The sequence below is a fragment of the Archocentrus centrarchus genome, chromosome 20, assembly GCF_007364275.1.
Source record: "Archocentrus centrarchus isolate MPI-CPG fArcCen1 chromosome 20, fArcCen1, whole genome shotgun sequence".
NCBI classification, from domain to species: domain Eukaryota; kingdom Metazoa; phylum Chordata; class Actinopteri; order Cichliformes; family Cichlidae; genus Archocentrus; species Archocentrus centrarchus.
The window spans coordinates 16,207,876-16,235,451 of NC_044365.1; the positions used below are offsets into that span (position 1 = coordinate 16,207,876).

The window sequence follows — 27,576 nt, forward strand, 5'->3', positions numbered from 1 at the left end:
CCAGTGGTCATCTGAGAGCGAAGTTACAGAGACTGAGAGACAGTTTGAGTCATACATTATTGCACAACCCAGTGAGTATACACAGCTGTGAACTCTGGCATACTTTTACCACAATACACACACACACACACACACACACACACACACACACACACACACACACACACACACACACACACACACACACACACACACACACACACACCAAACATGGCTATCTGCCTTTGTGTGTTTGAGGAGACATTCTTCAGGGTCTCATTACATCATAAAAGATCATATCTGAGTAACTCTGAGTCATATTAGAGGCTCAATTTCTTTTCAGAATTATGCTGAAAATAGAGATTTCAAATTGAAGGTTTTCATCTGTAATTTTAGTCCTAAAATGTCACCAAGTCCAATCTTCAGCAAATGATGTGCTTTTGTGATCGAGCCTGCTATCAGCCACCAGAATATGTGATTTGTTGCTTTTAAAATTGCCAAAGTCAATGCAATTAAAGGAGGAAAAATGCAGTCAATGGTCTACCATGCAACAAAAACTTCCTTCTTTTTCCTTTTCTTTTTTTTCCTTTTTTCAAAAGTACAAGATTAAGTTTGGGGTAGCTCGAGGTTTTAGACTTCTGAGGGTTAAAAAATGCTTCTGAGAAAAAGAAATAAATTCAAAGAATCTAAAGAAATGAGTCGCAGATTATCCTTCAACGCCAATTAAGTTGTGATTGTGTTGTTTTCTCCTGCAATTCTGCACATCAAGGAGTAATTATTGCACTAAATAAACTTTTTTCTCCAGTGTGTAGGTGTATCTCCCCCAACAAATGAGTTACATGGGTTTAAATAAAAATCTATACAGTGTAGACTCGATTATTTTCTCTAGCTTCCATTTTATTTGAGTTTCTTAATTCTGTCTATTTTATATTCCCAGAGAAACACAGAAAAGCGGTTTTCTTTTGATAAAAATCAAAAACCACTTGATTCAAATTTCCCCTTCAGGGTCATCACCTTTGCACCTCTGGATCGCTTCCGTTGCCGGTCGCTATTTTTAGATTGCTTCCTAGACCCAACTTTCCCGGCGAGGATTCTCACCGATGATGAGCGCTGGGTCTTTCAGAAAATTCAGCAGCTCATAGCAACGACAGGCAAAACGAGCATCAGCAGCTCCAGATTTAAGCTTTTCTATACATTGAGGCGAGCGACTGAAGCAACTACCAGCAGGAGCCAATAGCAGCGCCATCTGGTTAAATACATTAGAGGGTTTCCTGTGCAATCAGAGGGTGGAATATCCCCTAACGACCAACCGTCAGCTACAAAACCACGTACAGCGAGGTTTTTGGCTACGACTCAGGAATTAAACAGCAATTTTAGTGTAAAGACTCCCCCCATATCAGACTATAGTTGCCAAGTATGAGGGTACATTCACACAGACATTCACTCCAAACAAGGCCAAGAGGTCAGAATTGGACTTCCAGGCAGCATCTAACAGATCGCTGCCTGAGGACATGAGCCAACTTTAAAGCAGGTATGGTTTTTGACTTCTGTGGGCAGAGCTGTGGAGCTCAGTTACATCTGGCAGTGATGATGTCAAATTATGATAATGTGATTTCCTGCACAGCTGAGTACAATAAGCACAGCAGTAAATAGTTGTTTTTAATAAATCACCTGCCAGCCAAGAGGTTTTCTACAAGTTATATTCTGTAGTTTTATAAAACTAATAAATAAAATAAAAAATAATAAGTTTGCCATTAAATATACAGATATGTTCTCCATATAAATCTCTATTTCTTTGGTTACAGTTGGTTGAAGGTGGTTTGGGTTCAGGATACACTGCGGATGCACTGTGCTGTGTGACTGCAGGTCCAGTGATTTTAAACTTAATGTGCTAAACTGATGCTCCCTTCCAAAGCAGCACAAACACAGTGGTTCCAACGTTTGACCTTCTGTGCTAAAGCTGGGATGTTTTAACATCTGTGATTTTTTTTTTTTTATTATTATCTAGGAGCTTTCCCAGATTTCTGCTCCAGTTTGTCTTTGGTGCCACAAAATGGAAACAATGTGTTTTTTGTTTTTTTATCTACAGATTCTGGTCCAGCCAGTGGATATAGTTGCTCATGCTTCTCTGTCCCACATTCGACATCACCGGCATGGATGCAAACACCATGCAACCGTGAAAGCCGTCCTCATAGTGGTCACTGGTCACTGTGACGCCAGCGTCCTGCAAACGTCTGGCGTACATTAAGCCGTCGTCCCTCAGCACGTCAAACTCGCAGGTCATCACATACGCTTTAGGCGTCTTACCCAGAACGTCCTGCTCCGCCAGCAGCGGCGATGCCCTCACGTCCATCAGCCCCGGCACCTCGCCCACTACGCCGGGTGACCCAGTTTGTTTAACCACCGGCTGGAAGTGCTTCCTGCGTTCAGTCGGAAGCAAAGCGGTCCAGTTCAGCTTGGAGCGAATGTCTGCGCTGATGCCAGACTCGTCCAGGGAGCTGTGGTTGTTGGCGAGCAGGAGGGGCTCCAGGGAGGAGTTAGCGCCCAGGTACTGGAGCCAGAAGCGAGCCATGACGGGCCTGTAGAGGATTGGCACAGCCTGGTTCTGCTGGTAGGATGGGGTGTGGAAGTCGAGAGCCTGCAGCACGGGGTAGATCAGCGCCTGGGCCTTGAACTTCACTTTCAGGGTGTCGTCTGAGCCGAGCTGAGGACACACTCGAGTTTTAGATTTCAGTTCAGTGAGAAAGGGAGAAAGAAACATTTGGGTCCTTATCTAAAATATCCAATGGGTGCCTGTTGTCTGATAATTAAAATACAACCGATATAGGATGTTTAAGACAGATACAAATACAGATATTTGGTAACTTTAAAATATGATATATTGGCAGATATTTTTTTCCCAATTGAGACATGTGAAACAAACATTGTTTTTTTTTTTTGTCCTTACTAAGCTAACATGACAATGCAGTATAAACTTGTTTTACTGTCACACAAATTATCTGTTCACACTCTGCCTAATACCGATTTCCTTGCCAAAATGTGAGGCTCTAATTTAAAGTCATTCTGATAATTGTGTATTTCATGTTCTCATCTCAGTGTGTGAAGGAAGGACAGTCATGTGTACACACTGTTCTTTTACCAGTGCTGCTGCATAAAAACGTGGTGTCTTTTAAACTTCTTATTCTTAGTCAATGCGTAACAACTCAAACTGATGACGTTAGTTTCTGGCCAGTGTTTGACCACAGTGGGTATCTTCTGACATTTCCCACTGTCCTCGCTGTAAAAGGCAGCTTAAACCAAGCTGAAGAGCGCGTAGTGGAGAATGACACGCAGAAGGTTGGTGTGACAGAACAGGGCAAGATGGAGGCAACCGCTGTGGCAACCTCTAAAGGGAGAAGCCGAAAGTAGAAGACGATGTGCGTATTGCTGCAGTCTGCACACAGGGTCACTACCTCAGGTTATAATTTCAAGAGAACAAACCAACAGATCATGTGTATTCTGCACAAACAGCCTGTGATCTTGGAAAGCAGAAACAGTATTAGCCAGATGAAGCTGATTAGTAGGAGAAACTGGCTGAAAACTGCTTCTTTTCAATTTAGGTTAAGATGTATGCGTTTGTTTTTCTACCTTTTGTGCCACAGCGGCAGCCAGGTTTCCCCCAGCACTGTCTCCCGACACACACACCCTCTCTGGATCGATGCTGTAGTGTTCTAAAACCTCAGTGGACAGGAAGGCCCGCGACGCCGCTAGCACATCATAGTACTGATCTGGGAACACTGCCTCTGGAACAAGGCGGTAGCTACAGTGACAGGAAATTACAGCATGACAACATTCTTATATTCAGGTGTTAATATGAATATAATTAACATCCGTTCAAGTGAAAAAGAGACAGAAAAAAGCTAAAAATGGATCTGTAACACTAAACATCGACTCCCTCTGTATTTCACAGAATATTGGAGTTTTAAATCCTTCGTCCTTAATGATATTCCCGAGCTAGGAGCAGGAATTAACAATGATGTCAATGGGTGCTTACTCCAGAGCCAGATGGGCTGAGCTGGGCCTATTCTATGGCTGTGGACTATTAGGGAGGCATCATTATACAGTATTAGCCGACCATGAGTATCGCCTGATATCTACCAATAACACAGACAATGCAATAAAGAGCTTAAAACAGTTATTTTTCACAAGAAGGGGAGCATAAACGCTAAACTAACACAAAAACTACATAAGAAGCATGTGTGAGGAAATGTGTTTTTCAAATATTGGTATCAGCCCAGAATTCAGTGCATCCCTTACCATAACCTCATCACAAGTTCCACTGATGGTTAGAGCACCCTCAGCCACATCAAATGGCCTTCAGCTCTGTCCATGTCCATGATAAATGAACAGAGTGGAGTCTGTGCTGTCTCCAAGGTCACAAACAGACCATGAAGCTAAACATTAAAAAAAAAAAAAAAAAACCCTCCTGTTCCATACACTTCCAAACTTTTACCCACTTTTCCTCCTTTGGGAAGACTTTCCTCCAAAATCAAGAGTCAGATCAAAACGATGTGAAACAAATTATATGACAAAAACAAAAACAAAATAAACACATTTTTGTCATCAATTCTTTAAGCATTGACAAAATCACCACCAGCAGCTTCAATGTGAAGGTTCTTCCTCCTAAAGTCATGTGACTGATGCCCAAAACTTACTCCACCGACATAACGACAGCATCCAGATCCTCCGCCATCCTCCGACAGAGAGAGTCATAGGAGCGCATTCCTGTGAAGCAGAGAAACAGTGACTGGTGCTTAAGTTATACAAAACCCACAGTGATTATACTGTAAATGCATTCTAGGCCTGGTCAGTAGAGCATTATACTGGAAAGAGATTGCAGTGTCTTTCTAAAAACACCAAGTATGTGAGGCTCAGTGTTGACGGCATTGGTATAAAACAATGAAGATGACAACATGTTCCCACAAAACTTTACTTTAGCCCAAACAAGCCAGTGTGTGCACTCCTGATGGAGAAAGTGTGAGATCGCGGTGAGATCTAAACTCTGAAAGCAGCAGAAAAATGGACTGTTGGCTTTTACTGGATTGGATTTTTTTTAACCTTCAGCAGCTTTAAGGTTGTTAACAGAAACTGATACGCGGCACTCACGCCCGCTGCCGAGGGCCCAGCCTCCACCGTGGAAATAAATAACTCCTCTTCTCAGCTTCTCCCCTCCGATGGGCCGAAACACCCGGGTGGGCACACCTCCCAGCGTGGAGTCCGTGACGTTCACGGCGGGGCTGGAGCGAGCCTCGATCACCTCCAACCAGGACACCACCCGGTTCAACAGGTGGACACGATGGCACACGCCCATCGCGTGAGCCACGTCGCTCTGGGAATTAAAAAAAATAATAATAATAGTGATTATACGTCTGTGCTCAGGACACGCCCGAGGACAAGCCAAAATTTCAAGGTGCACCTGTACACAAGGACTGTTTGAGAAATGTGATGCATCGAAACTATTACACAGAACATCTGGACAGCAGCGTTGCTTCTCAATTTTACAGCCATACGAGTGTTAAAGAACGACTGTATTTGAAAACGGTTTCAACACAAAAGAAAGCACCGCTAGTGAGCTGAGACTGGGGCCAACATGAAGGTAAAAAGGAGACCTTTGATATGCTGTAACATGTTTTAAACAGCCACAAATCCCACATGAGGATCAAAGTTTACCCAAAATGCACTTTTTGTAGCTCCCTTCAGTGAATTATGTTCCGGCCGGCAACATGATGTGCTCGGGCTCCAGACACCCCCAGTCCAGCTGAAGCCATTTTACTGTGTAACTCAATAATAATTCCCAGCATCAGGCACAGGGTTTGCCTACAAACTATGAATCCAGTAAATTGAAATTGGGACCTTTTGTGCAGTTTTGCAAAGCAAATAACGCATGCTTGAAACAATGCTGCATAATGTGCAGGTGTGCCGTGTATCCCTTTGTGCTCAAACTGACTGGACCCGAAAATAAGAAACTGGCAGGGTGGGAAAACCTGCTCAGTGTGTGGAGCATGCGTAAGAACATGTCACTCAGCAGTGAGGCACAGATTAAAAGACATGGCTGTGGAAAATCCTGCTGCTGAATTAAAAGTAAAGCATTTCAGGTCAATTACGGCTCTGTGACATGTGACCGGTTAAAGGCCACTAAGCTGCCTTATCAAAGGTCCTGTTTGTTATTCCTGCGATGCAGGTTCGAGCACTGCGGCTGCTCCTGATTATACAGTTAAAGTAGGTCCCCCTCTTCTTCCTTAGGTGTGGTATAAACCTTCTCTGTTGTGTTCTATATAGTTTATTCTCCAGTAGCCACATGCACACTATTCTGCTGCACCAACATGGCTTTTCTGGACACAAATAGTTTGTGGGTGCCAACATTTTTTATATGGAGGAAAAACCCTGACTTATATATAGTATTATATTCAGTTTGATTCAGCCACTGTGGCAGAATAAGGGAGCAGCCAAGGAAGCTTTATTCAACACTACTGTAGTATATTCTGGTATGTTAGGTGCTGTATTCTGGTCTGTTGTAGTATAAGACATGGCAACAGTCCCCAGATCATAAACGTTTGACTTACTCTTTGCCAGTGTGTTTAAAATTGTCGAGACAGCCAGCCTTAAGAGGTGTTATTAATCCTCCATGTCTACATGACTGTGATCTAAACTTCCCAAATTTTGCCCCTTACAAACGTCCATCAAAAACCAAAAAACAGAACATTTTCTCACAGTTTAATCTAAAATTGAAAGAACAAATCCACTGTATAAAAAATAAAAATAAGAAGAAAACAATGAAAAATACAGAACTGATAATTCTTAAATAAATCTTAAATAAATAAAGAGTGAATTTAAATGTAAATGTAAATGAAAGGGATGTGCTGAAGGCAAAATGAGAATCATTTCAAAACAAAATGTGGCACAATCATCATTTCATCTTGATTATTTAATAATCGCTGCAATCAAGTCCAGCTGGCTAGTCCAAAAGTTTGGGGGGGGTGTAAACAGCAAAAGCTGCATCCCCAGTTTTTATTTCTCTGTGAGGAATATCGGAAGACTAACAGTTTGGGACAGCAGGATCTGAGGCTGCAATCAGGACAGATGGTGCAAGGCCATTTAAAGTTTTATATACTGTACGAGCACAGTACTCTGCTCTTTTACTTAATAAAAGCACAAGCTGCAGCCTGCTGATAAGAGCCGGAGACGAATGCGTGAACAAGAATAAAGAAGGCCATCTTAGTGATGAAACCAGACTTTCTAAAACCTGTGGGTTTATCCTGACAGTTAACCTTCTGTACTTATAAACAGAGTTATTGTAATTATGTTTTTTAATTACTTTTGATTTCTATTGGAGTTTCAGCTCATTTCCAAAGTGCGTGTTTCAGCTTAGTTTTTTTCATTATTATTATATGACAGTGGACATTTGTCGGAGGCAAGATACTGCAATACAAATACAACACTGTCTTAAGACTGGAGGCTCTCAGTCATGTAGGCATGCACGACAAACACAAACAAAAGCCTCATCATGCTTGTGGTGCTGGAAAGTTTGACCAAACTGACTTAAACCAAATTTTTATTCTTGTTTTGTTTTTATTTTTACAAAACTCTTTATTTTATTTTTGGCTAATTCTTCATACTACAGCAGGCTTTAGTGCGCTAATCTGAGTCCTCTATTTGAACCTGTCATTTATTTATTCTCTCCAAAACTGATGCCATATTATTTTGTTCTATCTCGGCACCTGATCCCCATATCACCTGTTCACCCACATTGCTTCGTGTCTCAGGTGTTGTCGTTCTGACAGCCCTGCATTTGCTCACATCAACCTGCCCTTTCCTGTCCTCCTGTCAGTGTCATCAATCAGCTCTCACCGCCTGCATGAAGCTCCGGAAAAGCGCGTCCAGCAGCATCAGCTTCCACGGTTCGCTCACGCCGCTTGGTAGCGGCAGGTAGACGTAGTAGGCGGCCGCCGACAGCAGCACGGCTCCGGCCAAACGGAGCCTCATCGCGGAGGACTGTACCGTACCTCCACGGAGCTCACCGTTCAAACGTGATTAACCCTCCCACGGTCCTGAGCGGTCGCTGGCTCCGTCAGGGCTCGACGAGAACGAGAGTAATGACCCCGGCTTCAAAATAAAAGCCTCATGTAAAGCCCATCGATCGTTCAACGGCGCTGGGACGTCATGCTGGAAAGATTGATCTTATTTTGAAATGTTTTAAGGAAGTAGTTTAAGAATTTCGTAACGTTGTTGCTCTTGGGAAATGTAGTCCTATTGTGCAACAATCATAAACTGAAGCATGTTGAAATTTAACTGCAACATTTAAATGGTAAATTTAAATATAAATAAACGCTATTATACTTAAATGTTAAATCTAAATGTTAATAAATAAAATTAATTAATAAAATTCATCTTAAATAAAAAAAATGATGTGTAATCTTAAATCACAATAAAAAATTATAAATGTAAATATAAATGCTAAATATAAGTATAAATTTTCTATTTTAAAATATAAATTAAATCTAAATCTTAAATTTAAATATAATTTTTAAAATTGTTGATTTGTGAACATATTGAATTTAAAATAAGTGCTAAGTGTTTTTAAAAAATGTGTTAAATCTAGATATTAATAGTTAAATGTAATCGAAATTTTGACATTTAAATTTAAATATACATTTTTAATTAGTGTAAAAAGGTAAATAAAAATAACAAATGTTAAATATAAACATCATATTTAAATATAACTTTTAAAAAAATGATTTATCAAAATGTTGCACAACTCAACACTTGTTCTCAGAATAAACATCCTTTTCTGGTTTCTTAATTAGCTACACCTGCCTTCAAGTAGTCACACAGGTGGCCGGGTTAATCAAGGAGGTTGTTTTCTCACTAGTTTCCAGTTCCATAGTTTGGCAGCAGCTGACTGAAGTGGCTGAGTTTGCTGCTTCATGTAGCTGAAGCTATGTGGTTTATTTTAAGGCAAGCTTCAAAGGTTTTTTTATTAGATAAATCAAAAGAAAAGGTTACTATTAAAGCTTACAGTCTGTTTCATGTCTTATCCAGATTGTTGCTGCTGCTGCTGTTTTTGCTAGCTGTCAAAACTCATCAAGGAAATGGTAAGCAAATAAAATGAGATAATTTTATGCACTAACATTTTTGGTTAACAGCCTCCAACTTTGTCTCACAGATCAGGAAGTGCCCTTTACAGATGATGAACTGGCTTTAAGCAGCCTTTACTTTGGAAATGAAACTTTATGGAGCAGTGGGATACTTGATGATGATAATTCAACTTTGAATGCAAGCAGCTACAGCACAACAGTGACAGTGGATCGTCAGCCTGAAGCTGAAACGCTGGAAGAAAATGGGTTACCCAGTCATACTCAACGTCTACAAAAAGCACAGTTTGCTTTTCAGCTACAGCAGCCCACCTCCTCATCCAACCAGTCACAGGAGCCCCAGCTGCCACTACCTACATACCCGCCTAGTGAGACACTCTGCCCACCACTGATGCCACCACAGGCACCCCCGCAGCTGCCGGTACTAGAACACCACAGTCCTACGCTCTGGCAGCTGGAGGTGCCCCAGCAGCAACGTTCCCCACTCCAGCGGCTAGGGATGGCCCAGGTGTCTCCAGAGCCCCATTCCCCACCTCAACAGCTGTGGGTGCCAGAGCAGCCTGGTTTGTCACGCCAGCATCTGGATGTAGTCCAGATGCGTGGTTCACCACTCCAACAGCTGCAGTTTGCAGAGGTGCTCCAGCAGCCTAGATCCCAGCTCCAGCAGGCTGGTTCTCCAGTTCAGCAGATGCCCCAGGAACAGGGTTCCCAACTCCATTGGCCACAGGTGCCCCAGCAGCCCAGTTTTCCACTCCAGTGGCAGCAGGTAGCCCAGGTTCCAAGTTCCCTGCCCCAGCAGCTGCAGGTGGCCCATATACCCCAGGAGCAGGGTTCCCAGCTCCAGCAGCTCCAGGTGCCCCAGCAGCCCAGTTTTCCACTCCAGTGGGAGCAGGCGGCCCAGGTTTCAAGTTCCCCACCCCAGCAGCTGCAGGTGGTCCAGTGGCCCCAACGGCCACTCTACCAGCTCCTGAGGCCTCGCTACCAGGCCAGGTACTCACACTACCCGTCCATGATCTCACGTTACCAGAAAAGGCTGCCAGGCTACCGACCCAAGATGCCACTCTTCCATACCAAGCATCATCAGCACCCCCAGCAAATCAGATACCCACCTTAGCAATTTCCCGTTTTTGAGCTGCCTCATTAAAATGATTTCCCCCCCCTTAATCTTTGTGACTAAGCTGTCCTCACTGAGATGTTAAAGACTAGCTTGGCAACTGCAGTGACACTTGAGTTTAATTTCTTTCAGACACAATATAATAGCCACACTGAGAAGAGTGATGGGCAGGGTATCTAATAAAAACTTCAAGATCATCCAAGAGTACAGATGTTTGTTTCTTGAATCCATGATTTATGTTTTCAGCATTGCACTAACCTTTGAAATTAAAACACAGCTTCTGCTATAATTCTTTGACTACATGTGTACTTTTTTGTTGAAGAGTTTGGTATCTAGTTTAGCATTTAGCCAGTACTCTTTTGCAGTTTTCACACTTGAGCATGCTATAACCTGGCTCAATCCAGATGCAGAGTATGCCAGTGGACTGTTTAACCTAAAACTTGAGGTGTAACTGTTTTCTTTGTGTGCAGCTTGTTTGGTAACCTTTCTGCACAGGCTACCAAACAGCCTGCAAACTTCAATGCTTTGTTTCAGTTTTGGGTTTCCTGATTACCGAAACAACCTCTACATTATTATGCCATCTTTGACAAAGGCTGCTGGCATAATACTGTGTGCACCAAAGGAGTTTTAATGCTAAACATATCTCAAACAGCACATCTGCTCTGTTACTCTTGGGAATCTAAAAATTGCTTATAACACGACATGACTGGTTGTCTGAAAAACAATGGACAAAAGTAGATACTGTTCACCTGGCAGCCCTTTATTGTGCATTAGGTTTTGTAAGTTTGTGCAAAGTTCATAAGTTTTCTTAGAAGTTGGGTTATTCTTTATCCTAACTGTACTGACACAGCTTTTATAATCCTGTCCACTAGAGGGAGCACTAGACTACAAAGCGTAACTTCAAGACGTCCCGATTAAATTTTATCAGGCTATACTGGCAGCTTGTACACTGCAGAATGGAGACAAAACTTGAATGAGTTACAACACTGCAAATATGCCTACTTGTGGTAGCATAGAAAAAGTAGCCAAAACTGCATATGATCTAATTAAATAAGTCCTTTATTTCTCTCAAAGTTAACATGTTTGTGTCACAGAACAAAAACATGAGCGACCAATTTAAAAAAGCAGCAGCACTGGTTCTTATAGAGCTCTTTAGATCAGGTGGCAGGAGGGGCCCACCAGCTGTCACAGGCTGTACTTTGTACCATAATATTTAGGGTGTCAGGGCTTCACTTCAGCAATGTTGATGGACAGGCTGATGTATAATGTCAGGCAGGAGTCTTCATGGACTGGCTGTACATCTTTAGGCTGTTTGTTGTGCTGAACCTAAATTTTAACTGCCATAACAAAGGAATTCCCCAACTTGCAATAATTAAAGTACATTTTATTAATAGAAACCGTGATATAGGCAGTTGTGGAAGGAATATATTAAGCCTCTCAAAATCATACTACTTGGCAATCCAGTGAAAAAAATTCAGACTTCTTTAAGAAATGTCTTATTTTAGAGCAAACACCTAAACCAGGGGTAGGGAACTCCAGGCCTCGAGAGCCGGAGTCCTGCAGGTTTTAGATGTGTCCCTGATCCAGCACACCTGAATCACATATAGAAGTCATTAGCAGGACTCTGGAGAACTTGACTGCAGACTGAGGAGGTAATTCAGTCATTTGAGTCAGGTGTGCTGGATCAGGGACACATCTAAAACCTGCAGGACTCCGGCTCTCGAGGCCTGGAGTTCCCTACCCCTGACCTAAACCAATCAGCAGCTCCAGAAGGTGTAGCTGCATGACAACAGAGTGACTCGGGATCATCTTAGACAGAAATCTAGTCAGCATACATGCAGGTCTGGTTTATCACATAAAACCATAAAGGAAGCAGCTGAAGAATGCTGAAAAATCAGTGTCAAAGAGCTGCACAATACCTCAGTATCCTTTTCTCATTCCCTCTGACCTCGAGGGGTCACACCTGTGGCCACTTCATCAACGAGATAAAAGGTCTCAGGTTCTTTCACTAGTTTCCTGGTTTAGTGGCTGCTGACAGAAGTAGCGGCTGGGTTTACTGGTTATTGTTGCTGAAGCATGAGGTTTCTATTAAGGCAAGCTTTAAACATGATTTTCTAACAGGTAAAAGATTTTCAGTGTGCTATTTGTGCTTATGATCACTTGTATTTTCTTTAGATGGCTGCTGCTCTTCTTACTTACTGTTGAAAGTCATCAGAAAAATGGTAAGCAGATGAAACTGTATCATTGCTTAAATATTGCTTAACTGCTCAGGCTCCTAATTGCTGGCTACCAACCAGATTCTTACAGCCGTGGAGGGAAAACCTCGTGGAGGAGCAAGCCACTTGCTACTCATACATTAACCTTGAATGCAAAGGCAAGTAATCCTAACACAACAGTGAATTACTAGCCTGAAGCTGGAACAAAGATCTTCCAGATACAAAGAGTTGACACTCTTTTCTTCAACTGTCACAGGCAGCTAAGCCTGGTTTGCAGACCCGGGTGCCCCAGCAGCAACAACAACCCCAGAAACCCATTCAGCACAAATGCCGGTTCATCTCAAAGCCTTTCTGCCCTCCTGAGAAGCCCCAGCAGCCTACTGGTCCAGTCCACCTGCCCATACAATGGGTTAGCTCCCAGTCTCAGGGAACCCAGCAGAGATGGGTGCTTTCTTGCCTGCCCAAGAAGCACGTCTGCCAACTTAGGCCGCCACAGGTGTCCCATCAGCCTGGCTCTCCACTCCAGCTGCCTGGATACCTGCACCGTTGGCCACACTGGCCTGAACGGCCACTTTATCAGCTCCAGAGACCTCGCTACCAGGCCAAGTGGCCACTCTACCATCTCCAAAAACTTTACTACCAGTCCAAGCACCCACACAGGTTGCCTCACTCTAAGGGGACTGTCCCCAGCAGGTCAGTTGCTTCTAGTAGTTTGAACTTTTTTGAGCAGCCTCATTAAAAAGGTGAAATTTCTGCTCAAACTTCTGTGGGTAAGCATTCCTTACTGGCATGCTAATGAGATGATTGGTACCATGAGAAATTGAGTTTAACTTGTATTTCTTTCAGGCACAGAAGGTGGCGGTAATGCAATAGCCACACAAAGGGGAGCAATGGGCATGGTATGTACAGCAGGAAATCATTTAATGGGATAATCCAGGATTTCAATAGCATTTCTTCTGTTTTCTGATAAGTGCTGTAATGTTGAGCCTTCTGAACAATTGTACTGACTCTTCCAAATAAAAATCTTTGCTCTAAACTCTGCACACTGCCAACAGTGGACCAATGGCAGGTTTAATCTGATTCAAATTGCCACAGCAAGGGTACAGAGATCTCCATCCTGGCTTCTTGTATTGGCTCCCTGTTGAATCCCTGAACAGGCCCACCATATTGCTGACTTCAGTTAACTCACATTAGTTTCAGACTGCAGAGTTATTAGAAAGCTTCTCCTGTGGAACCAGTTTCAGTTCAGGAGATTAATGCACTCTGTACATCAATATAAGGCTTCAAAAAAAGTTTTTTTTTTTTTTTTTTTTAATTTTTTTTTAAATTTTTTTTTTTTTTTTTTTTTTTTTTTTTTTTTTTTTTTTTTTTTTTTTTGGGATAAAGCTTATAGTTGGAGCTGGATCAGGTGGTACTGAAGCTTCCCATAGTTATTCTGCTATAGGCTTGGACTGCTAGGGACTTCCCATGATGCACTGAGCACCTCTGCACTCACCTTTTCACTCCTCTTTATGCAACTGCTGTCATTAACTTTTTGCTTTTTGTTGTCTCTGTGCTCCTCTTGCGCTCCTTTCACCCTCAGCCACCAACTGGTGGTGGTAGTAGATGGCTGCCAGAAAACAGCCAGTATCTGCAGTTACATTTATGCATTTCTTATGCTCTTCATAATTATCCTGATGACTGCCCTCTCCACCACACATCTGGCTCTTCACTCCCTGTATAGGGTGTTCTGACGGTACAGCCAGACATGAAAATCCTGCATCCACAATGATGAACCAGCCCTGCGATGGTTAAATCTGCTGAACATAAATTAAATTCCACCAGAGGACACTGTCCATCATGAGCTACACCAGGAAACCTTAAGGATTTTAACTTAAGGGCTCTCCCTTGTGATTGGGAAGATCCAAAAGCATCAAACTTGGGGACTCCACTGTCCTTGGTCTTTCTCCGGTATCTGCCTATATTATAGTTGTCTACACCTCCATGAAAATCAAAGCAGATGGGATGAACAAATAAAAAATGCTTCCTGTGGAAGGACAGCATCAGGAATGGTTTGATAATACAATCTGTGAAGACATGTAACTGTTTCTCCTTGATAGCTAATAAACTTGTGTCTGCTGCCCTGAGGATCTCAAACATTTACCTGATGAATGATGAAGCCCTGTCCTGCATAAGTTATGCACTGTGATTCTAGAATAAGGTATAAATGAACTAAACCTGTATTCACTGACTTGTGGCCATCTCCCAAAAAAAATTAAATGTGGTACAAATTTTGATGTGTCTATATTTATTTTTATAAGTTAGTTTAAAACAGCACAATTTATATTTCATTTGAGTGAAATTTTCCTACCTCATTTAACTGAAGACAATAAGTATAAATGGAAGCCAAAGTGTTCTTTGAATATTCCTGTTTTCCCCTTTTTTTTTTTTTGGAAATGGATGCATTTTTATAAAACACCCTAGTCCTAATGACCACTCAGTGTTCTGGACTTATTTGTCTAAGCCAGCAATGGTTGTTCCAGCTGCTACTCTGTGTGGTAACCATCTCTGGGTTTCAGTATCCATCCTTATACAATTTTGTGATGCATTTGGTTATTTCTGGTTAAAGCCCTTAAAATATAACCTCCCATTTTTAAGGGCCTGCAAATAAACTTAGTAAAAGAAGATAGTACACAACAAAAAATGGTGACAAATCTACTAAAAGACTAAATAAAACAATACTGGGCCAAAAGGGGCATTTGATGAGAAACTGTTCAGAAAGTGTTGGCGCATAATTAAAGGTCATCTTCTTTTGGCTGCTCCCTTTGGAGGTCACCACAGCAGATCGTCCCACCATCCTCCTTTGTCACACTGACCCTCTGTATGTCCTCCTTCACCACATCCATGAAGCATGTCTGATTATGAGACATAATCTTGAAGTAGTAGCAACAAAATCTTCTAGATTACAAAGACAAAGTTAATAACCTTCAACATAAATTGGTACCAGTGAAATGTGAAAGTCTTTGTGTTTTATATTAAGACATAGGAACATGCGGAGACATGAGATCAATTTCAGCATCTTTATTGCATTATGAAGCTGTTGCTAAAAGGGTTCAGAAAATGACCAAAGTAGCATTAAGAAGAACAGAAATGTTTCAGTAAAATGTGCCTTATTGTGCTTCAACTAAAAAGCATCAGAAAAAAACTGAATATATTGCACTTGCCATAGATTTAGCAGTCAGGTAAAGCAATAAAACAGTGGTGAAGGAGGAGGTCTAATATCTCAAAATCCTTTTCTGGTTTCCTAATTAGCCACACCTACCTTCAAGGAATCACACCTGAGTCCCGTTAGCCAACAGAGTGAGAGGGAAATCTTTTGAAAAGGGTTGCACTGTCTCCTCTCTGGTTTTCAGTTTTCTGGCTTGGTAGCAGCTGACAGAAGTGGCTGAGTTTGCTGCTCCCTGCAGCTGAAGCCATGGGTTTTCTATTAGGGTAAGCCTTTAAAGGTGTTTTCTTCCACAGCTAATTCAAACAGTTTTAAGTTGTGTTATTGAAGCTCACGGTCACTTTGATGTCTTGTCTAGATGGTGGCTGCTGTTCTTTTTAGTTGCAGGAAGACCTCAAGCAAATGGTAAGCAAATGAAATAAAGGCATTGCATTCCATGTAATACATAGACTGAAATATGTACTTAATGGCCCAAAACACTGTCTCTCTTGACACACCTGCAGATCAGGATCTTCCCATTACAGATGATCAACTGGATTTAAGTAGTCTTAACTCTGGGAATGACGGCATATATAGCAATGGGACATTTGGAAATCATATGTCACCCTTGAATGCAAGTAACCACAACACAACAATGGCTGTCAATAGCCAGTATCATCCTGAAGCTGGAACCTTGAAGCAAAACAGATCTGTGTCCCAAGAACCCGAATCTGATGTTCAGCCCCTAACACCACAGCCACGGGCATCTCAACCACGTCAGTGCAAGCCCAAGCAGTCAAAGGTGCCCCAGCAGCAACAAAGAGCTTCCTGCCCACCCAAGAATCAGTCTTCATGCCGACCCTGCCCACCCAAGGGGCCTACCTGCCGGCCCTGCACAACCAATGAGTCACCTGTCTGCAAGCCTTGCCCACCGAAGAAGTCATCAAGCTGCCAGCCCAAGCAGCTCCAACAGCCACAGTTGTCCAACCACACTGGTTCCTCACTCCTGAACTTGTCAAATGTACCGCAGCAGACTGGTTCCTCACCAATGCATCCCAAGCCACCTCAGGTGACCCATCAGACTGGAGTCTATCGCCCGGATCCCCAGCTGACGCCTCAGGTGACGCAGCAGACTGGAGTCTATCCCCCGCAGACGCCTCAGGTGACGCAGCAGACTGGAGTCTATCCCCCGCAGACGCCTCAGGTGACGCAGCAGACTGGAGTCTATCCCCCGCAGACGCCTCAGGTGACGCAGCAGACTGGAGTCTATCCCCCGCAGACGCCTCAGGTGACGCAGCAGACTGGAGTCTATCCCCCGCAGACGCCTGAGGTGACGCAGCAGACTGGAGTCTATCCCCCGCAGACGCCTCAGGTGACGCAGCAGACTGGAGTCTATCCCCCGCAGACGCCTGAGGTGACGCAGCAGACTGGAGTCTATCCCCCGCAGACGCCTGAGGTGACGCAGCAGACTGGAGTCTATCCCCCGCAGACGCCTGAGGTGACGCAGCAGACTGGAGTCTATCCCCCGCAGACGCCTGAGGTGACGCAGCAGACTGGAGTCTATCCCCCGCAGACGCCTGAGGTGACGCAGCAGACTGGAGTCTATCCCCCGCAGACGCCTGAGGTGACGCAGCAGACTGGAGTCTATCCCCCGCAGACGCCTGAGGTGACGCAGCAGACTGGAGTCTATCCCCCGCAGACGCCTGCGGTGACGCAGCAGACTGGAGTCTATCCCCCGCAGACGCCTCAGGTGACGCAGCAGACTGGAGTCTATCCCCCGCAGACGCCTGCGGTGACGCAGCAGACTGGAGTCTATCCCCCGCAGACGCCTGAGGTGACGCAGCAGACTGGAGTCTATCCCCAGCAGACGCCTCAGGTGACGCAGCAGACTGGAGTCTATCCCCAGCAGACGCCTCAGGTGACGCAGCAGACTGGAGTCTATCCCCAGCAGACGCCTCAGGTGACGCAGCAGACTGGAGTCTATCTCCCGCAGACGCCTCAGGTGACCCAGCAGACTGGAGTCTATCTCCCGCAGACGCCTCAGGTGACGCAGCAGACTGGAGTCTATCTCCCGCAGACGCCTCAGGTGACGCAGCAGACTGGAGTCTATCTCCCGCAGACGCCTCAGGTGACGCAGCAGACTGGAGTCTATCCCCCGCAGACGCCTCAGGTGACCCAGCAGACTGGAGTCTATCTCCCGTATCCGCAGCAGACGCCTCAGGTAACGCAGGAGACTGGAGTCTATCCCCCGCAGACGCCTCAGGTGACGCAGCAGACTGGAGTCTATCACCAGCATCCGCCTCAGGTGACGCAGCAGACTGGAGTCTATCCCCCGCAGACGCCTCAGGTGACGCAGCAGACTGGAGTCTATCCCCCGCAGACGCCTCAGGTGACGCAGCAGACTGGAGTCTATCTCCTGCATCCGCAACAGGTGTCCCAGGTGACCCAGCAGAAGGGTTTTCCACACATGCATCCCAAGCCTCAACAGGTGACCCAGCAGAAGGGTTTTCCACACATGCATCCCAAGCCAGCCCAGGTGACCCAGCAGAAGGGTTTCCCACACATGCATCCCAAGCCTCAACAGGTGACCCAGCAGAAGGTTTTCCCACACATGCATCCCAAGCCAGCCCAGGTGACCCAGCAGAAGGTTTTCCCATACATGCATCCCAAGCCCCCCCAGGTGGCCCAACAGTCTGGCCTTCCACCCCTGCAGGTGGCCCAGCAGAAGGTTTTCCCACACATGCATCCCAAGCCAGCCCAGGTGACCCAGCAGAAGGTTTTCCCATACATGCATCCCAAGCCCCCCCAGGTCGCCCAGCAGTCTGGCCTTCCACCCCTGCAGATGGCCCAGCAGAAGGTTTTCCCATACATGCATCCAAAGCCACAACAGGTGACCCAGCAGGCTGGCTTTCCGCCCATGCACCCGCCCCAGCAGGCTGGCTTTCCGCCCATGCACCCGCACCAGCAGGCTGGCTTTCCGCCCATGCACCCGCCCCAGCACACTGGCTTTCCGCCCATGCACCCGCCCCAGCAGGCTGGCTTTCCGCCCATGCACCCGCCCCAGCAGGCTGGCTTTCCGCCCATGCACCCGCCCCAGCAGGCTGGCTTTCCGCCCATGCACCCTCAGTCCCAGCTTATGCCTCAGCAGACTGGTTACCAATTCCAGCAGCTACAGGAAGCCCAGTGGCCCCGAAGACCACTCTACCAGCTTCAGTCCAAGCACCCACACTACAGACCTGTGATGTCCCCCCACCAATCCAGGCGGCCAAGCTACCAAACCCAGTTGCCACTCTACCAAGCCAAGTGGCTTCAGCGCCCCCTGCAGATAAGATACCAACCTTAGCAATTTCAGCTTTTTGAGTAGCCACATTAGATTCATGATCCTGCTTTTGCTCAAGCTTTAATGTACATAAGATATCCACACTGTCAGATTTGAACACTATGAGCAACATCAGTGGGTTTAATGTGAATTTCTTTCAGGTACATCCACACTGAAAGGAGAAGCAGGCAGGGTATGTAGTAAAACCTTTAAGATAATCCAAGTTTTCAAACACTTTTTAATGCACAGTTTATTTTTAGGCACTGCAATGTGGAACCCACCCAACCATTGTACTGACCTTTCAAATTAAAATTTGTTGCGTTAATTTAGCTCATGTGCTTTGGTGTTAGGTCTGTGCAGAAAATACCCCAGTGCCTTTCTCAGATGTTTGAAGGTCACTATGTAGAAGTTTAGAAGATGGTGAGAAGCTGATACCAAAATGGTCTCCTGAATTCAACTATGATAAACAGATGTTGCTGCCATAACTGCTGACACTCAGGCTCCACAATCCTGAACACTGCTTAAACAGCACCCTTCACAGTACCCACGGCCATCAAGTATTTGAGGTTTTCTCTATTTTTTAGACTGATGGTTCTTAAAGGTTCTTTGCAGGTATAAAGGTGTTAAATTAGTGCACTTGTTTAAAACAAAGCTTGATATAATTCAAATTTTAGTCTTCACTGTGCAGCATCTCCAGGGTAAGTGGGATCAGGTTCCCAGTTACCCCACCAAGCAGCCTCTACTAGCCTGGGAGGCTGCAGAGACCACAGGTGCCCAGGGAGCTCCTGTAGTTTCAGCTTTCTGATAGTGTTCTCCACAACATTTGCTTAAACTTCAGAGCTGTCATTGCTAGGGGACAGGACTGGGTGTGCATGTGATTAAACTCTACAGATTTTTTTTTTAATCCCTGTATTCTCATTTAGGCTCTGTAACACTGATTCTTGCTTCCTGTCAAATGAACCACTGCATTGAATTTGCCACATTAAAATTAAAATTCACATTCTTGCCATCTGGGTGTTTCTTGGTCTGTTTTTTGTACTGACTCCAATGTTAGCTTCATGTCTGCTGTGAGGATGCCAGAAAGGTGAATTCCCAGTGGATTCAATCACTTTTATTTATCTCAGGAAATGTTCATGTTCACCCTGGTCCATGTAGTAAGTTGGGCATTGCAAATAACTCTTCATCATCAAAGGACTTTTCTTATGACTTCTGCTCTTGTAATAGTTTGGGATTTGTGCGTATTAATAATGAAGTCTACTGCCTAAAATGGACCAGCTCAGGGTGTCAGTTGTCTGCCCTTGACTTGAATGTTTTTGTTTCAGAGACATGGCTGCATAAATCTGTCTTGACTTGCATTTGTTGGGGTACACTCTTTAAGATGGGTTAACCAGTGCTAGAGGAGTTGCATCTTTGCAAAGGAGCATTTAAAAGTCTTTGAGCTTGAAAAATATATTCTGAAATAATTTGATTTATTGGTTTTTGAAAGTACAGCTGAGAAGAAATGCTGCATGGCAAACGGAGGAGAGTGATTGGCTGCCTTATTGACAACTTCACATAAAGCCGTCTGTCCTGATTTGCCTCCATCTCTTACAGCGGATAACATGGTCATGGTTAAGTTGCGCGTACCTAACTTTTTTTTTTTTTAAGTTAACTCCTGAACTTTTCTAAATCATCTTGTTCAATCTGGCCTTCATCTCATGCCTCAAATTACTCATAAATTTACTTTTCAACTGATTAAAGAAAATGAGGTTAGGAAGGAATTTCTGACATCTTTAAAACAGCTGCTCTGATTATTGCAGGATCATTAATGAGCATTTTCAGTCTTTCTCTTTTAACTGCAGTCCTGCTGATTGGAAAGCTGCTGCTGTTCATCCTCTTTTTAAGGGTGGTAATCAAGTTAACTGCTATAGACCTATATCCATTCTTTTGTGTATCAAAGGTTTTTGAGAAATTTTTAAATAACTAATTGTTATATTCTCCTAAATAGTCAATCTAGTTCCCAGTCTGGTTCCCACTCAGGGTACAGCTGTATTAGGGCTGTTTTAAAGGTTCTTAATGACATAATCTCAGCATTAGATTCTAAGGAGCTGTTTTGTCCACGTGGTATTTTGAGTTCTAATTAATTTCCAAATTTTGGGGATACATTTAAATTATTCCTAACAGAATATTTCTCCACCTGAGCTCTGCAGGGCTGGAAAACAGTTCCAGGTACTGAAATTTGTATCTAAGAAATTCTTTTCTTCTTCTTTCACTTTATTTATCCATACAAACAAGATATCTGAAGAATGTGCAGTATTGTTGAGCCACAGTTCTCCAGGCTTTCTGAAAGTTTTTCTTTGGACATTGGCTGTTTTTTCACTCATCCAATCCTCGGACCTGATCATTTTCAGATGAATGTTTAAGCCACTTAACGCTGACCTATGAATCATTTGAGCATAAACAAGGCACCTAACTCAAGAGATGAACCAGTGTTGTCTACACATAACACACACTTGTCATGTGCCCCATTTCTGTAGTTGAATAATTCAAAATGCCAAAGACAACAGTTTGACAGGTGTAAAATAGTATTTTTGCGCCAACAAAGTAATTCCCAAGCTATTAGTTTAAAAGTTGGCATATCTATATATGGTGAGCATTGTGTGATGAACAAGTGGAGGACAGAAGATGTGACAGGCCTAAAAAACCATCTACAGTAGATGAATGGCATCAGTCCATAAGAAAGAGGGGAAAAAATCCAACAAAGCGCTGACACAGGACCTGAGAGATGCATCTGGACCTTCAGCTGATCCATCTACTGTTCACTGAAACTTCATCACAAAAGGTCTCAGTGGAAGTGTCTGAAGCAGCAAACATATTTTTAAAAATGTATTTAAAAAGGGTTTTTCTTGTTAATTTTCAGTTTCATTTTTGTTGTTTCTTTTTTATTAGTTTATTCTAGTGTTTGATAATGATTTGTGTGGTATTTGTCAAGGATTACAAGTGTAACTGACACCGAATTGTTTCAGAGTGGCCGCCAGGGGGGCAGTGTGTGTGTGTGTGTGTGCTGGGGTGAGGTGAGGGCTATGTCAAGAAGAAATCAGGTTTATAGTCCTCACCTGCCTTCGGTGAGTACCTCTACCTTATTTGTTTAGCTGGTGTGGTTTGGCGTCTGGTTTCTGCCTCCTTTGTTAGACCTTTGGTAAATTTGCCTGCCTGAATTTATTTCAATTTTATGTATTATCTTGAAGGATTCTTATTTCATGGTTTTGTTTTAAGGAGACGCACGATTCTCGCGGATGACATCTGTTTACTAGTGACGGTGAGATGAAGCTTCATGAAGCATTTAAGCTTTTCAGTCAATCGGTGAACCCATGGGTCGAAACTGCGCCATCAAGAGGACAGTCAATGTAAAACAGACAGACTGATTACAATCAGACTAACACTTTGGTGCGTGAAGCTTTGAACAGAATAAACGATTTTTGTGATGACAATAAATAAATCCTGAACTAACTAATATGGTGTCTGTCCTTATGATACAATGTTGGGAAAGAAATTGGGGAGAGAGTTGTGATGTGATTGTGTTACTTGGTTGGTAAGTGTGCTCACTAGGGACATTTTACTTATTAGTTTTTATTTCGAAATAACAGCTTTGCCACAGAGCTGAGCTTCAGGCGTTTTCTTTTGTTTGAAACGATTTCACCTGCTTCAGAAAATACCGTTTCACAGGGCACAGATGAAGCTGGGGTAATAATTTATTACTATGCGCACACATTATTGGGAGAGATCAGCTGAAAATGTTCCCAAACAGGGAAAATCTCTTTTTTCTAACTTAAAGTGTTGAATTTTGTTTGGTTTCTGAGTTCAATTTTTTTTTTAGCAATGTTGTCTAGCGTATGTATTTGAAATATTTTTGTTTGAAACTGTTTGAGTTTTGTTTATTGCAGTAGCCTTTTCTTTGTGAAATGTTTTGTGAATTTATGTCAGTTTATAGAATTAATCCTTTTACCCTTTGTATTTTTTAATCTAAGTTTTCAACAAAGTTGTTGAAAAAGAAATAAAGAATTAAGCACCCGTCGAGACTCTCCATTTCTTGATTCAAGGGCAACTACAACAAGAATCCCACTTTTGTGAAAGCCACGGACTCAAAATAATGTTGACAATCCACTCAAACATAAATACAAGCATCTCTTTGGTTGTTGTGTTGACAAATTCTAAATATGAAGACATTTCCCGTATCATTTATTTTGCTTTTCATCGCAACAACCTCGGTCATCCTTTTCACTAGAGGGCGCACTGCTGTAAAACGTAAAAACAGTCGTGTTTACGTTAAACACCTGAAGAAATGATTGGCAAATTCCTTCTCCAACCGGATTACAGAACTTAGAACTTAGCCAATAAGATCATGACATTTAAGAAATGTGGGCGGGACCAGAAGGAGCCGTTCAGACCTTTTTTTATGTAGCTGTCAAGCGCATCACGTCTGTTTTTAAAGACCTGTATGAACCGCTGCGCGAAAAGCTTTGATTTAATATCTGCCTTTTGAAGCTGCAGTTTTTGGTGCACACTGATATTCCCGCTCAGGTAAGACTGAATTAAATTTCCTGCTTACTTAGCTCGGATGCTAATGCTCATACAGTGTAGCCGGCTGGCAGCTCATTAAGCATACGCGTCGTTTCCGGACGTTTTTCATTGTCGACAAATTCAGGGCCATTATTAGCGATAGCCCTTTGTTATGAGTCTCCTAAGTGCGTCAGCCCCTCGTTCCGCACCCCTGAGGCCGATTTTGACCCCCTTTGTGCTCTTATTTCCGTGCAGGGGTCACCATGGGTGAGGTGGAGCTGTCATGTCGGGCGTACGTAAAGATGTACCTGCACGCCTGCCTGTTTCCGCGCTGCAGCATCAACGGCCTGCTGCTGTCGTCCAGCACGACAGGTGGCGCTGTGTGCGTGACGGACTGCATCCCGCTGCTCCACTCCCACCTGCCCCTGGCTCCCATCACCCAGCTAGCCCTTACACAGGTGCTCACAGTGTGGTTAAACAGACCCAGCACAGGTCTGGTGTTCTGATCAACAAGCCTTCCAGTTTGAAGTTCTGTACCAAGCAAAGTCACTAAGATTTTATAGTTTACATGTGACCTAACTGATGATTAAAAGTGGGCGGGTGTCCTCCTTTCAGGTGGATGTGTGGTGCTCACAGACTCAGCAGAGGATAGTGGGATACTATCAAGCCAACGCCTGTGCATCCGATAACAGGTGAATCTCTGGACCCTCTGGACTCTTTCTTAACAGGATTACTCATGAACCTATTGATGAGACAATTTAATATTTTACCAGAGGTGGGGCTTGGGACACAGTATAGATTATTTAACATCTGTTGATCAGGAAATTTGTTGCAAGGTGGGGCAAAGCTGGGCAATTGGTGTGTCGTACCTCATGCATCACCTGGTAACCCTTTACAGCACAGCTCATCTGTTATTCAATCGGTGGTTAGCTCACAGGGTTAATTCCATGTCACATGACCAAACACTCCCAGTGTTAGGAAGTTTCCCTATGAAGACGTGGAATTTTTTTTTCAGGTGAAATCAGAGATGGTCAGGCTGGGAATTTTTCTTAAATTAGGTTGACTGATATGGAATGACCCACACTTTCACCACACTGTTACACTGAGACTCGTTAATGCTATCATTAGTTAAAATGGGTTTTAACTGCTCTTTAAAGGAATCCACAAAGTTAGAGAGGCTGCTGTAACAGACATTTCCCAGCTATGGGGCGAATAAAGTGGATCTTCATAAATGCATACAAGATATCTGTTGGTGTTTTCCAGCTTCCTTTTAACGTGATTTCATGCTTTGTATTGGACAGCCCGACGCAGTGTGCCCTGAAGATATCTGATAAGATTGCGGAGCAGTTTGACAGTGCAGTTTTATTAATGGTAAGAAAAACTGAAGTCAGTTTGTTTATATGGGCTTCCTGTTTCCTGCTGGCTGAACCTGAACACTGGTTTTCTTTGTGAGCTGGTTTGTAGAAATCAGAAATTCTTTTCAACCGACTTCTGTGTTCTTCGCAGCTCGACAGCAGTAAGATGTCTCCAGACTATCGGGTTCCTCCCATCGTCATGTACGAGCGCAAAGATTCGAGATGGATACTCAAAGACAAACACACGTAAGAGAAAACATGACCAGATCCCAGCAAACCACACACTACAAAAGCTGAGCAGTACTTTTGTGTGTTGCGTTTAAAATCCAGCGTTTTCTGCGTAATGAAGGTTGCTCTCTTTTTATCTGGCTAGATCGCCGTGGTATCTTACATTGAACACATTTCAATTTATATAGTGCCAAATCACAATAATCGCCTCAAGGAGCTTTGTATTGTGGGTAAAGACTCGACAATAATTCACATAATAAAGCAGATGACGTTCAGTTTCAGTTAAAAATCACCTGGAAGCACCACGTTTGTCAGTGATTCTTTTATTTACAGCGCCGTTACACTGGCCTGTTTGTGCTGTTGGCCATGAAATGGAAATGATGCAACGCTTGCATGAGGTGTTGTAGGTGCAGAAAGGCAAAAAAGGTCATTTTAGCCCATTTTTAGGTGGTGGCAGGCAGCCTGATGGCATCATGATTTGTAGATAAAATTCAGGGCGCTTAAGATGCAAGTTGCTCAACCAGTGCTGTAAAGTTATGTCACTGCAGTTTGCAATAAATTGGTGACTAAATGTGTTTTTGTTTAATCCCTGTCTAAAAACTGCCCCGACATCACCCTCACCTTACCCCCCTCTGTTCAGGATCATGCTGAGACAGTGGGAGGAGACTCGGGCGATAGCCAGCCAGATGCTGGAGTCGGGCGATCACATGCTATTGGTGGATTTCGACAGCCACTTGGACGACATCACAAAAGATTGGACCAATCAGAAACTTAACAGCAAGATCGAGGAGCTCGCCTCACCGGCAAACGGGAACATCTAGACTGAAGAGTGGCTTAAGTTTGTGGTCTGACCCGATGTGTTCTTCATGCACGAAGAACAGAAGCACGCACTCAACACCGAGTTCAAGGAGACTTTTATTTTTGCTCCACTTGTTAACAAAACAAGGATATAACATGCATAAATAATAAAATATTTACATCTTCCTAGCTCTCCTTCACCTCCCCCCTCTGAGTGTGCCTTGTGGTCCAGCCCAACACTCCACCTTAAAATAACCCTTAACACTACCACAACTTATCTAAGTTACCCATATTTCCCCTTTGTTTATGCATTATTGTTATTCCTACAAACATGACATGAAATAGGGTTGACAAAATGACAAAAAATGCCTTACAGTACTAAAATCCTACAATAAATCAGTTAGCTGAAGCTCAAAATGTTTGGTTTTTGTTAAGATGGGTTTGTGTTTTAGACTTGGGGAAAGTTTAGAATAATTTAACAAAGACATGGGGGGAAAAATGCTTCAGCCTCATTTAACATTTAAATAAGTTAACACTATGCATGAGTGTCGAGACTTTAATGCCACATGTGGGCACCCATACTGTAAAAGAATCAAATATATCTTCACAGGAGAAATTGGAACAGAGCACCGTAATAATACAACTACATCAGTAAGGTTTTAACTTCATTTCTTGAGCTTGAATGAAATTATGAATGTAACAGTTGCTCATTCAAACTCCCTGTAAGCCTGATTTCATTGCAACAGTTTAAACACTTTAGTCTCTCTTCTGCAACTAAACCACAAAACTTGGAGCATCCACTTTGACTCAAATAATTGAAATCCTCAGTTAAAGCTCTCAAAAGCACATTTGTGCAGCTGCTCTTTGATTTAGCCTGACTTTAGTAAGCGTGCGTTGCAAAAATAAATGATGTGTCAAGAGGAAATTTATCATAAATCATGATAGCTTCAGGAAAGGGGAAACAATGTGTTGCATGCTCGGAAAAATCTGCTTTACAGAACATCAAGCTGCTGCCTTACAATCTCAACAATGAGCCAAATATTCAGAGCTTCAGCTAACTGTATTTACTGCAGAAGTTTTGTATTGAAATGTGCAATGCTTTGTATTTTTGTTCGCCCTTTACAAGCCCCCCAAAAAAGGTACATGAGTTTGAAAGTAGAACATTTAACAGGCATTTAAAATGATTAACACAGAATTAAATGGACCACTCATCCTCTGCAGGAACATTAGCTGCAGCAGACCAATGCTAACAGGACATGCTTGTGTAAATCAGAATAAATGGTTTAAAAAAAGCACAGACTGTAATATTTTTGACTGAATTGCTGTAGGGTGCCACATTACAACTTTTTCATCACAAATCTGAACATTTATCTATTACAAAACATTCATTAACACGCATTTGTAAAAAAGTATTCGTGTCACAGCAATAAGGACACATGCACCGGATTTACGGCAACACAGTGAAGAGAAACATGCATAAAAATCTATTCTACTGAACTACTTCTGGCTATGAGGATGCATTTTTTTCCTTTGATTGTACAGTTAAAAACTGAAGTGACATCTAGAACACTAAATGGCTGCAAATGTACAACTCCCCCCCCCCCCCCCCAAAATAGACCTGTAATACCAAAACTAACCCAGTAGTTAATAAGAGGAATTTACAGGAACATGAACGCTGGTTATGTCACATTTTGAGAAAATCAATGAGCATAA

General features: G+C 43.2%; 3 protein-coding genes and 1 long non-coding RNA gene across 8 annotated transcripts; 3 read left to right on the plus strand and 1 right to left on the minus strand.

The window, feature by feature from the left end:
- Positions 1-309: 309 nt before the first annotated feature.
- Positions 310-8,231, minus strand: LOC115799613 (neutral cholesterol ester hydrolase 1-like). 3 transcript variants are annotated; one of them, XM_030756841.1, is made up of 5 exons: positions 7,867-8,231; positions 5,125-5,347; positions 4,674-4,743; positions 3,607-3,778; positions 310-2,683 (listed from the first exon to the last, which is right to left on the minus strand). In XM_030756841.1, the coding sequence occupies exons 1-5, from the start codon at positions 7,999-8,001 to the stop codon at positions 2,063-2,065; spliced, it is 1,221 nt and encodes a 406-aa protein (XP_030612701.1). In that variant the 5' UTR covers positions 8,002-8,231; the 3' UTR covers positions 310-2,062. The 3 variants fall into 3 exon arrangements, with proteins under 3 accessions (XP_030612701.1, XP_030612702.1, XP_030612703.1); XM_030756842.1 differs by lacking the exon at positions 7,867-8,231 and adding an exon at positions 7,765-7,861; XM_030756843.1 differs by lacking the exon at positions 7,867-8,231 and adding an exon at positions 7,816-7,839.
- Positions 8,232-8,853: 622 nt separating this feature from the next.
- LOC115799820 (glutenin, low molecular weight subunit 1D1-like) lies at positions 8,854-10,469 on the plus strand. 3 transcript variants are annotated; one of them, XM_030757106.1, is made up of 4 exons: positions 8,854-8,973; positions 9,058-9,110; positions 9,182-9,963; positions 10,101-10,469. In XM_030757106.1, exons 1-4 carry the CDS (start codon positions 8,957-8,959, stop codon positions 10,239-10,241), a joined length of 993 nt encoding a protein of 330 aa, XP_030612966.1. In that variant the 5' UTR covers positions 8,854-8,956; the 3' UTR covers positions 10,242-10,469. The 3 variants fall into 3 exon arrangements, with proteins under 3 accessions (XP_030612966.1, XP_030612967.1, XP_030612965.1); XM_030757107.1 differs by having other exon boundaries at positions 9,182-9,885; XM_030757105.1 differs by having other exon boundaries at positions 9,182-10,456.
- A 5,392-nt stretch (positions 10,470-15,861) lies between these two features.
- LOC115799102 (uncharacterized) lies at positions 15,862-16,365 on the plus strand. Its single transcript, XR_004021530.1, has 3 exons — positions 15,862-15,911; positions 16,004-16,050; positions 16,149-16,365. It is a non-coding gene; the product is annotated as an uncharacterized LOC115799102 (long non-coding RNA).
- A 6,987-nt stretch (positions 16,366-23,352) lies between these two features.
- Positions 23,353-27,155, plus strand: emc9 (ER membrane protein complex subunit 9). The gene is made up of 6 exons (XM_030756079.1): positions 23,353-23,503; positions 23,738-23,940; positions 24,098-24,174; positions 24,784-24,853; positions 24,989-25,083; positions 25,706-27,155. Exons 2-6 carry the CDS (start codon positions 23,746-23,748, stop codon positions 25,884-25,886), a joined length of 618 nt encoding a protein of 205 aa, XP_030611939.1. The 5' UTR covers positions 23,353-23,503; positions 23,738-23,745; the 3' UTR covers positions 25,887-27,155.
- The last annotated feature ends 421 nt before the right edge of the window (positions 27,156-27,576 follow it).